The 12,243-nt window shown below is 43.1% G+C and overlaps 1 protein-coding gene across 2 annotated transcripts in view; it reads right to left on the bottom strand.

The window, feature by feature from the left end:
• WDR27 (WD repeat domain 27) overlaps window positions 1–12,243 on the bottom strand; it is a 608,839-nt gene that overhangs the window by 558,359 nt on the left and 38,237 nt on the right. Inside the window, exon 4 of one of the 2 annotated variants that reach the window (XM_073627863.1) lies at window positions 2,886–3,010. The exons of the other annotated variant lie outside the window; for it this stretch is intronic. Coding sequence (XP_073483964.1) covers window positions 2,886–3,010 — 125 coding nt within the window. The remainder of the gene's footprint in view (window positions 1–2,885; window positions 3,011–12,243) is intronic. 2 annotated transcript variants of the gene reach the window in all.

Here is a 12,243-nt window from a genome sequence, read left to right as displayed (position 1 = left end):
AGTGCTTTACAGTTCCAAGAAAAAAGTAGAACATGCTGCATTTTAATTGCACTGGACTGTACTGGAACGCAGTAAAACGCATCAAAAAAGCCCGGGAAAGCACGGAACAAAACGCACTGGAACGAACATACATGTCTTCATTTAAAGTTAAGAGCCAGTTCACACCATAGAAACGCAGTCCGGATGCGTTCCAGATGCTTTTCTGCATGTGCGTTTTTAGTGTTTCTGATGCATTCCAGTGCAGAGTGTTTTTCCCCCCCTGTTTCTTAACTTTAAGGACATGTGTGTTACAGTGCGTTTAGGCGCATTCCGGTGGGTTACAGTGCGTTTTTGATGTGTTTTACAGTGTTCCAGTACAGTCCAGTGCAGAAAAAATGCAGCATGTTCTACTTTTTTTTGGAACAGGAACACACTGGAACTGCAAGCATTGGTGTGAACTATGCCATTGAAAACCATATAACCTACTTTCCATGCGTTTTTGATGCAGAAAAAAAAAATACACTGGACTGCATGTAGTGTGAACTGGCCCTAAGAAAAAAGAGGGGGGAAAATGCACTGAATTGCATCAAAAACGCACCAAAAACACATGAAAAACGCACTGGAACGCGTCAAAAAACGCTTAAAAAAACATGCATGCAGAAAAGCATCTGGAACGCATCTGGACTGCACTTCTATGGTGTGAACTGGCCCTAATGCCGCGTACACACGAGCAGACTTTTCGACCGGACTTGTCCAACAGACTTTCGACGGACTTTCCCAACGAACGGACTTGCCGATCACATCAAAGTCAGATGGATTCGTACGTGATGACGTACGACTGGACTAAAATAAGGAAGTTCATAGCCAGTAGCCAATAGTTGCCCTAGCGTCGGTTTTCGTCCGTCGGACTAGCAAACAGACGAGCAGATTTTTTGATAGGGTCCGGCGGAGTTCCGACGTAGAGATTTGAAACATGTTCCAAATCTAAAGTCCGTCAGATTTTCGACCGAAAAAGTCCGCTACAGGTCCGATGAAGCCCACACAAGGTCGAATTGTCCGCCGGACTCGGTCTATCGGACCAGAAAAGTCCGCTCGTGTGTACGCCGCACAAGAGAGATGTAGAGACTGCCACTGCCAAACTCCATCTAAGAATAGTTCTCTGGTTATATCTGGCTTTAGTACTTTCTCTTTCCCTGAAAAACCATGCAGATTAGAAAGTCATAATTAAGTCCACACATACTGTAATATTCTTGGTCAGTGAATCAAAGTATTAAAACCAGACGCTAAGCATAATGGCCAAGCAACTAAGATTTGCTAAAGGTTATGCCAGTAACTTACATACTCAAGTTTCCTTTAAAGCTATTGTAAACCACTGCAGTCAAAAAAACCTTTCCCCTGTTAGACAATGGCATAATGTGCTGGTATGCATTGCATACCAGCACATTATGAAATACTTACCTTAGAACGAAGCCCTCCAGCGGCGCACCGTCACCGCTGACAAGACTTCCATTTTCTCCCGGTCTTCGTTCCAGGTTTGTGGACTGTGTGTGTGGCTGGAGCCACGATGATGTCACTTCCGCCCATGCGTGGGGGAGCCCTTGGTTTCCAGCACAATGCTCTGAAGGTTCAGCACGATATGCCAGACCTTCAGAGAGCATGCGCTGGTGACATCACCGGTTGCATCCAGTGTGAATATCTCTTAAACTCATCCCATTTCTGCCTGTGGCCATCTTGAGTAAGGGCAGATGATTCATGTAGCATTCACTTACTGGAATCCATCTGCCCTTAGCTCCGGCATGCAGGCAGGGTGTGCTTAGCTGAGAAAACTCCTCCCCCCCACCCTCCTGAAGAATCCTGGGATGTATGACATCATTTGCCTAGGCATGGAAACCAGGAAGTAACTGAAGAAAAGTAAAAAAAAAAAGGTTCAAATAAGTAACCATTATATACTTTCCTATCTCTTTATGAAGGCTAGCAGCATAAGGATTAAAAATAGTCAATGTTTGAGAGAGTGAAGTTACACTTTAAAGTGACTTTCTTGCTGGTTAAAAAGGTTTTAATAAAAAGGGCTTTTTCTCCAGCAATTCACCAGATGGACCCGATTTTAAACTTTTTTGCATTTCTAGGAGCTTTGTCTCTAGATCCACTTATCCTGCACAGCACTCTATGGTTTTTTGTGAACTTTCTAGGGATGTTGACACAGGAGTCTTTTGTATTAGCTGTCAAATAGCAATACAATGTATGTGTTCACTATAAATAAAGAAATAAAACAAAAAGCACTTTCTGCAAAAAAAAAAAAAGGATGAATACTTATACCTCCCACTGCCCAGGTTGCTGATCTCTGCTGTTTTAAAGCATGCTGAAAAAATACTTCAAATAAGAATTTGAGGTCACTGAATTCTATTACAGTATATTAAGTCAACCTAACGTGTAAGATTTTGTTATTCGCTCTAATGCCCCATACACACGATTGGACTTTCCGACAACAAAACTGTGGATTTTTGTTCGAAGGATGTTGGCTCCAACTTGTCTTGCATACACACGGTCACACAAATGTTGGCCAACAATTACGAACATAGTGACGTACAAGAGATGTCTCCATTACGAACGCTAGTTTTACAAGACCGTGTGCTTCCGGCTTGTACTTGATTCCGAGCATGCGTGGACTTTTGTCCGACGGACTTGTGTACACACGATCGGAAAGTCAGACATTAAACATTTGTTGCCGGAAAATTTGAGACCCTGCTAGCCAACATTTGTTGGTGCAAAGTCCGAAAACAAATGTCCGATGGAGCATACACACGGTCGGACTTTCCGCCAACAAGCTCACATCCAACATTTGTTGTTGGAAAATCCGATCGTGTGTACGTGGCATTACAGTTGTACCAATATATTTGCAGACTTACCTGAGAATTAAGTATAAATACTCTAGTTCCTGCACATGTCACAACCAACTTTTCATTAAAGTGGAACGCTATATGCTGAACATCACCAATGAGGGTTCCGATGACAAGTCCACGAGGTAGCAATCCTAAACATTTAATAAAAATGTGCATTAGATATGCAGCTACAGTAGTTTGCAGTCTGCAACTACTGTATACAGTACTGTGAAAAACTTTTAGGCAGGTGTGATAAAAATGCTGTAGAATAAGAATGCTTTTAGAAGTCTCTTCATGTAATCCCAGAAAGACTCAATGACGTTGTGATCAAGGGTCTTTGGGGGCCATACCACCACTTCTAGGACTCCTTGTTCTTCCTTAAGCTGAAGATTGTTTTTAATGAGATTGGCTGTATGTTTTGGGTCACTGAAGCAGAATACATTTGGGGCCAATCACAAGCCTCCCTGATGGTATGGCATGATGGATAAGTATCTGCCTGTATTTCTCAATTTAGAGCTGCCCCCACAGTACTTATTTTCTGAAACTAGATGTCCTCAGTCTTTGGGGGTTGAATGACGGCCATCATCGTCAACCTACTTTCTCTGAGTCTCGGCTGTCACTGACCTGCCAATAGTCTGTGGCCACTGGCCAGATAGTAAAAGCAGAAGCAGCAAAGCAATATACTGATCTCTGTGTCACTCTACCTAGAGTTCAACTTTAGGGGTGTTTTAATACATGCATAAATAATTGACTTAAAAATAAAGATTTTATATCTGCCTATATTTTAATGTTATTAAAAATTACCTTCTCATTTTCAATATGCAAATTCAAATGTTGCTTTCATGCAATATGACAAACTGTAGGTGTTCTGTACACCATGTACAATCGAATATTCTTTTAAATGTAATCTTGTCCACTGTGTAAAATCTTTTCTGCTTGTGTGTTCACCTTTAGTAGCATGTTACATGTTACATCCATATTTAGGTGCAACATGCTCCTATTCAACCACCTACCGCCACCAGTGCTCCCTGCTCTGTGACAGCGGGTGGGGGATCTTCTCCCCGCACCCATTGTCACTTTTTTTAAAACAACTCGGCTGTGCAGGGCTCCGCCCACTCAGCCGTGTTATTCACTCCGTTTCCTGTGAATTAATGAATTACAGGTACCGTCGTCCGCCACGGCCAATGGCTTGCAGTTCTCAATGAACTGCAAGGGTGCTGATGAGCGCTCTCACAGTTCATTGACTCTTCCTGCAATTCCGTAACTGTCTGCCTGTATGGGGGGGTACAGGCAGACAGCTGATTGAGAGATGTCATTATCCTGGCATTGCACGCACGATCTGCTGATTGCGTGTGCAATGCTTTACAGGCTGCACTGTAAAAAAAATAATAAATGCACATTTTTTATCCACAAAAATATGTGTATTTATTAATTAATTTTTTTGAAATGTGAACTTATGCTTTATATAATAGGCAATCCCAGTGACAAAGTGGTGTGATGCTTATACTTCTAGCCATGCACCTTAGGATTTCTCTAATTCAGACCTGTGGGCTAAATGAGTCCCCGATCCAAGTTAAACAGAGAAGATAGAGGAATTTCCCATGCCGGACATTGCATTGAGACAACCACAGGACCTGCGGCTGTCTGAATGCCTAAACAGTGACTGCATCTGATTGGATGCAGTCAATGTTTGACTAACATTTTCCACCAGGATCCTTTGATTTTTCAACTATATAGAGGAAAGAAACATTGGGGCTTTTCATAAAATGTACAAAAGCTTTACTACAAATAGATATGGATGAAGTTTTTGATTTTGCAATCAAAGTTTATAGAACCGGCTGGTGCCAACAGGTCTTTCCGCAGCTCAGATTTTGGCAGATTCAGCGGGAATCTGCCAAAATTTGAGCCATGTACTGCCAGCTTAAAGCAGAACTCCAGCTTTTCCTCCCCAAAACAACAGATGCATTATGCATGTAAATGAATCACAACCCCACTGTCAGTTTATGTGTAACATACCTCCTTTAGCTGGATACAGCAGGTTTCTGTGTCCGTGATGTCACTCCTCCCCCCGACTGAATGTCAAAGTTCTCTGACTTCTTGTTTCCTTCCTTCCTTTTCCAGTCCTGATACTACATTTGCCATGATCCTTTCAGCCTCTGTACTTTTACGGTTGGCTATGGAAGTCACTTGTACCAGTTCTTGGAGATGATGTGGGTTTATCCTAGGGTTAGGGCCCTTTCAGACATGCGGACCGTTCAGATCCACCTGTCAGTTTTTTTCAGCGTATCTGAACGGTCGCTCCATACAGCTCTATGGAGCGACGGGTGTCAGCAGTGACATGTCCGCTGGCATCCGATCCGCCCCGCAAAATCCAGAACGATGGATGTCCTATTTTTCATCTGTATACCGGATCGGATGAAACGGACAGGCGGTCCGTAATCATCCGATCCCCCCATTGGGGAGAGCGGAGATCAGACAGGTCCGTCTCTGCACAGTGTGTAGAGACGGACTTGTCATCCACCGCCTCACCGGAGATAAACGGAGCGATCCCTGCTGAACAAGCGGATGGCTGGATACAGACCCGCATGTCTGAAAGGGCCCTTACTGTGGGTGTTTCCGGGCCTTGATGTGGGTGGTGAAAGGTGTAATGTGTCATTCCTGTCTTGCAGCATGCCAAAGAATATTGGCTTACTGCAAGACTACAGAGGAAGAGCTTTGGGAGGTTATTAGGAAGGTGTTGCCTTCATATGTAAAGGGATCGCTTCACAGAGAGCAGGGCTCTGAGAGGGTGGGATCTGAGGGGTGGGACTCTCCCTGTTCACACTGGTTGACATATTTAAAGTGTTACTAAACCCAGGACCCTGCATTCACTCTATCTGGTCTCCCACATTACACAGAACATGGAAATGCAATTATTTCACTAAATATAAACTGCTAAATACCTTTTCTTATCAGCAGTATATAGCAGTCTTGTGACTCCCATCAGTATCCTGCCAAGCACTGGTTAAAACTTGTAGGAGGAGGTTTCATTGTCCTCTGACTGTCCTTTGAGGCTTCAGGACCCCTGACTCCCTGTCTGGACAGTGCTGATTGGCCCTGTGCCAATCACATGCACCCTCCCAAGAAAAAAAACTCTCTAGCAATACACACCAAACTGAGCATGCGCATAGTTCCCCCAAGGCTCTGTACTACTGGGAGATGGATTGGGGACAGTGGAGAAAGGAGAGGATCAGAGAAGACAGGATCAAACAGCCATTTTACACAATGCGCAGGATTAATTCCTTAGGTTCCACAGTGAGTATAACAAACATGCTTTACTGCATATAAAGACTGATTTTACTGTTGTGGGTTTCATAACACTTTAAAACTAAAACAGGAGTAGTGGGTATATATATATCTATATAGATATCTATATCTATATAGATATATATTGCCACAATGTAAGTGCCCGAGCACCAGTAGGGTGTTTTGCCAACTAACCAGTATAAGGCATATAAAGGAAAGGGTGGGCTTATCCTCATATGGAGTAAAGCTCCCAGAGGGGATAACCAAGCGGTTAACCACATAACGACCGGGTCCCGCGGACTCGATGTCCACGGAGATACCCGCAATCGTCTCACAGAGAGGAAGAACAGGGAGATGCTACTATAAACAAGCATCTCCCCATTCTGCCTAGTGACACTGTCACTGATCATAGCTCCCTGTTATCGGGAGCTATGATCAGTGATGTGTCACACACAGCCCCTCCCCCTCACAGTTAGAAACACTCCCTAGGACACACTTAACCCTTCCCTAGCCCTCTAGTGGTTAGCCCCTTCATTGCCAGTGTCATTTTTACAGCAATCAGTGCAATTTAATCGCTGTAAAAATGACAATGGTCCCAAAAATGTGTCAAAATTGTCTGATCTGTCCACCATAATGTCGCAGTCACGATAAAAATCGCAGATCACCGCCATTACTAGTAAAAAAAAATTATTAATAAAAATGCCATAAAACTATCCTCTATTTTGTAGACGCTATAACTTTTGCGCAAACCAATCAATAAACACTTATTGCTATTTTTTTTACCAAAAATATGTAGAAGAATACGTATCTGCCTAAACTGAGGAAAAAAAGTGTTTTTTTATATATATTTTTTGTGGATATTTATTATAGCAAAAAGTAAAAAAATATTGCTTTTTTTTTTCAAAATTGTCGCTCTTTTTTTGTTTATAGCGCAAAAAGAAAAAAAAACGCAGAGGTGATCAAATACCGCCAAAAGAAAGCTCCGTTTGTGGGGAAAAAAAAGGATGTCAATTTTGTTTGGGAGCCACGTCGCACAACCGCGCAATTGTCAGTTAAATCGACGCAGTGCCAAATCGCAAAAAGTGCTCTGGTCTTTTGCCAGCCAAATGGTCCGGGGCTTTAGTGGTTAATGAAAGGCAAAAACAGGCTTGCTATAAGTGGCTAAAAGCATGTATCCAATGGCTTTGATTCACTAACCAAGACTAATGGCTCTCATAAATCATACAGTATATCACACCCAATGTCCCTTCACCAGAACAACAAAAACAATGTCACTATAATATTGTCCGGACATCAGTAATTATGTGAGGTACACAAATTAGCGCAAAATTGCTGTGTGAGGTTGCATAGTGCAGTAGTCTTAGCCACATTGTGTAATCCACATAAGCCTCGGGGTCTCCCCAATCAATAATAAGAGTTGATCACAAAGCAAACCTATGCTAATAGAAAGGCAAACTGCTCCTGATCCATACTGAAAATAGAATTGCAGTCTCATAGATGGCTGTGCGATGTATCCAATAAGTTGGATACTCAGAGAAGCTGTGACTGCAACAAAGTCTTTGTATGCCGACCACAATTTAGCAGATATTTACATGATAATGTCAATAATTCCCAATTTGTCAACATTAGGCTGATGTATTGCTGAAGATAAAGAGGGGGAGAGAGAGATAAAAACTCCTTTTGCAAATTGCAATTCCAGTCCCTATGGCAGCAGTAAAAACGAGTCCATATGAGAACAAGGTAACTGGTAATGCCGGATTTCCTAATAAAAAAAGGAAGCGAGCAGATCTTACCATATTCCTACGATTCCACCATACAGTATATGCTGTTGTGGTAATCATGTCAGCCATCACGGGGGAACTGTCAGATCCTCGATCAGCTCCAGCCTAACACTTCAAAGTATATGGATCCTGTGTTGCAGTTGCCTATCACGTGTAGTGGACTCGAGAGTAGTTAGAGTTGGTTCACTCCTGTTGTTCAGCAGTTGACATAGAGCAGTTACCACACTGGTGGACCCGTCAGAAACCGTTCCATGCTGCAGGCTGCATACTGCCGTTACTGGGGACTCCAGGGTTTCCCCGCCAGCAATGCAATGTCAAGGCTGGGCTCAGCCCTTCCTTCTCTGAGCTGGCTGCTCAGCTGTCAGCTAATTGCCAGCTCCTATCTCTCCACAACTACTCAGATGTTGATGATATCCTGCTCGCCAGTCCTGCCTACTTAAGCCGTCCAGTCCAGAGGAGCTCTGCCTTCACCTTGGTCAACATCACAGAAATCTCCTGTGATCCTGTTCAAGACTTGCTTTGCTGACATCCCCTCTGGCTCCAGATCATGCTTGCTGTTCCACTACATTGATCCCTGACTTCTGGCTTGGCTGACTATCTGTTCTGGTTACTGAACTTTGGCTATGTTTTGACTACGTTTGTTCTTTTTATTTTATTATTAAACAAGTGTGATTTAACTGTACTTCTGTCTCTGCCTGATTTCATGGTTTCTGACATGCAAGTGCATTGGGGCATAAAGTACTTGTGTCCAATGACGCATCAGTGATATCAATACGTTTCACTTACATGCAAGCATAGCTTCGTCAGGATGGCATGCACCCATCCATGTTCTTCCTAAATATGGTGAGTATCCATGGAAGAGGCCGCCCACTAATTTGTCTTAAACACACAGTGAATCATTTTTATAAAATAAGCTTGTTCCATCCATTGTATATACAAATGTACTATCTGCCAGTCCAAGCCAGTTTGTCAGTGTGACTTACACACAGGAGAGCTTGAATAGAATAAAAGAGCTGTTTTATTATACAAAAGAAGCACCTTAACCAGTATTAAATAGTGATGAAAACAGAACGGGAGAATGATGTTTCATTTAGTCTTCTAAAAATACTTGACAACTGAATTTAATCCTAGGGGGACCAAAGCCCGGAGCTTACAAATCCACCACGTCTCCTTTTTGAGAAGGACCCTATTGAAGACTCCTCTCCTGGGGTACAACTTAAGAGCATAGATACTCTTGATCTTCATGCCCTCCATGCTGCCCCCATGTACCTTTTGGAAATGCTTGGCCAGGGGCTTTTAAGGATCCCTCTCTTTAATTTCCCTAAAAGGTAAGCTCACCGATCCCAATACGAAGTTGTCTTTTTGTTTTTCCAATATAAAACTTGTTGCATGGACAGGGGAGCATAAAGATTACCCTAGAAGCGGAGCAATTGATCAAATCCTTAATGGTGTAACTTTTTTAATTCTCAGAGTCCATAAAGGTTGCTGCTCGGTCCACAAAGGGACACATTTGGCATTTGCCACAAGGGAACACTCCCTTGGCTCTGGGATATCCAATTGCTTTTAGGAGTCCAAACTCTGAACGAACCAAAATATCGCCAAGATTACATGCCCTACAGGCCAACATTTTTGGGGCATCTCCTGCATATTTAGCTACAGTGTCTTGAAAAAGTATTCATATCTCTTGAAATTTTCCCCATTTTGTCATGTTACAACCGTAAATGTATTGTATTGAGATTTTATGTGATAAACCAACACAAAGTGCCACATAATTTGTCAGATAAGGGTACTCACCGAGGCCGAGATGCTGAGAGCGGTAACCTCTTGCGACTAAGCGCACTCCACTCCTGGAGATGGTACAGGGGGTGAAGGGCACAAAGAGGCACGAGTCACCAGCAGGCTGGGCAGGTCTTGCGTGAAGGTCACTGGCAGGAAGGGAGCTGTGCAGGACTGGAAGATGCTGAAGCTCGGGAAGGAGGATGAACAGCTGATCCAACAACAGGCTGGGGGTCAAACACCATTGACTAGTAAGAGTCTCTAGAAAAAAAAAAACAGTCTAGTGCAAGGACTGTTAGCAGGTCTGTCAGTAGGCTGATGACAAGTACTGAAGATTGATAGCAAAAGTCCGTAGGCAGGCCGAGGGTCAAACACAGGTGACTGGAAGCAAAGTCTGTGAGCAAGCCAGGGGTCGAGTACTGAAGACAATAGCAAAGTCCAGGAGCAGGCTGAGGGTCAATCACTGGAGACAGGAAGCAATATCCATAGACAGGCCGAGGGTCAAACACAGTAAACAAGTGGAGAAGTCCGAGAGGCAAGCCGAGGGTCAGATGCAGGTAGAGATCAGAGCAGGTCAAGGTCAATCCGGGTCACAACAGGTAATCGAGAATCAGGATACAAAGCAGGAAACACATGGGGAGCTGAAAAACAAACCATCAATCTGGTCATGGCACAGAGTGGCTTTTATAGGCCAGTGGGAGGCTCATGTTGTGTGCGCTATTGCGTACGCGCGTTCGCCGTTACGCTGAATTGCACACAAACATTAGCCTTTTAGCCGGATTGCGCATTAGCCGTTCAGCTGTATTGTGCCCAGGGATGCGCCGGAGTGCCGCTCTACCGCGCATGTGTGAAGGAAGGCAGCGATATTGGCGAGACTGGTACTTGCCTCTTTCCTGACATAATTGTTATGTGGAAGGAAAATTTTAAATGATTTTCCAAATTTTTTACAAATAAATATCTGAAAAGTGTGGCGTGCATTTTTATTCAGCCCCCCTGAGTCAATATTTTGTAGAATCACCTTTCACTGCAATTACAGCTGCAAGTCTTTTTAGGGATGTCTCTACCAGCTTTGCACATCTAAAGAGTAACATTTTTGCCCATCCTTCTTTGCAAAATAGCTCAAGCTCTGTCAGATTGGATGGAGAGTGTCTGTGAACAGCAATTTTCAGGTCTTGCCACATATTCTCAATTTGATTTAGGTCTGAACTTTCACTGGGCCATTCTGACACATGAATATGCTTTGATCTAAACCATTCCATTGTAGCTCTGGCTGTATGTTTAGGGTCATTGTCCTGCTGGAAGGTGACCCTCCACCCCAATCTCCAGTCTTTTGCAGATTCGAACAGGTTTTCTTCTAAGATTGCCCTGTATTTGGCTCTGTCCATCTTCCCATCAGCTCTAACCAGCTTCCCTGTCCCTCCTGAAGAAAAGCATCCCCACAACATAATGCTGCCACCACCATGTTTCACGGTTGAGATAGTGTGTTCAGGGTGATGTGCAGTGTTATTTTTTCACCACACATAGTGTTTTGCTTTTAGGCCAAAAAGTAAAATTTTTGTATCATCTGACCAGAGCACCTTCTTCCACATGTTTGCTGTGTCCCCCACATGGCTTCTCACAAACTGCAAACGGGACTTCTTATGGCTTTCTTTCAACAATGGCTTTCTTCTTTCCACTCTTCCATAAAGGTCAGATTTGTGGAGTGCACAACTAATAGTTGTCCTGTAGACAGACTCTTCCACCTAAGCTGTGGACCTCTGCAGCTCCTCCAGAGTTACCATAGGTCCCTTGGCTGCTTCTCTGATGAATGCTCTCCTTGCCCGGCCTGTCAGTTTAGGTTGATGCCCATGTCTTTGCAGCTGTTCCATACTCTTTTCATTTTCGGATGATGGATTGAACAGTGCTCCGTGAGATGTTCGAAGCTTGGGATATTTTTTTTATAACCTAACCCTGCTTTAAACGTCTCCACAACTTTATCCCTGATCTGTTTGGTGTGTTCCTTGGCCTTCACAGTGCTGTTTGTTCACTAAGGTTCTCTAACAAACCTCTGAGGGCTTCACAGAACAGCTGTATTTATACTGAGATTACACACAGGTGGAGTCTATTGACTAATAAGGTGACCTCTGAAGGCAATTGGTTCCACTAGATTTCTGTTAGGGATATCAGATTAAAGGGGTTGAATACAAATTCATGCCACACTTTTCAGATATTTATTTGTAAAAAAGTTTACAAACCATTTATCATTTTCCTTCCAGTTCAAAATTATTTGCCACTTTCTGTTGGTCTATCACATAAAATTTACGTTTTTGGTTGTAACATGACAAAATGTGGAAAATGTCAAGGGGTGTGAAAACTTTTTCAAGGCACTGTATATTCGAGTTATTCAAGAGTATCCCCGAGTGTTTTTGTAGAACCTCACACACTTTTTTTTTAGATTGACATGGTCTTGTCCCTCTATCTCTCTCTCTTCTTTATTCTGCTTTTTTTTTGTAGGATATCATTTCTGTCATAGCTGACAACTTTTTGTTTAGCTCTGCGAAGTT

Source organism: Aquarana catesbeiana, linkage group LG04 (assembly GCF_042186555.1).
Source record: "Aquarana catesbeiana isolate 2022-GZ linkage group LG04, ASM4218655v1, whole genome shotgun sequence".
NCBI classification, from domain to species: Eukaryota; Metazoa; Chordata; class Amphibia; order Anura; family Ranidae; genus Aquarana; species Aquarana catesbeiana.
The sequence above is the reverse complement of the archived record's forward strand: the minus strand, read 5'-3'. Positions and strand labels throughout refer to the sequence as shown.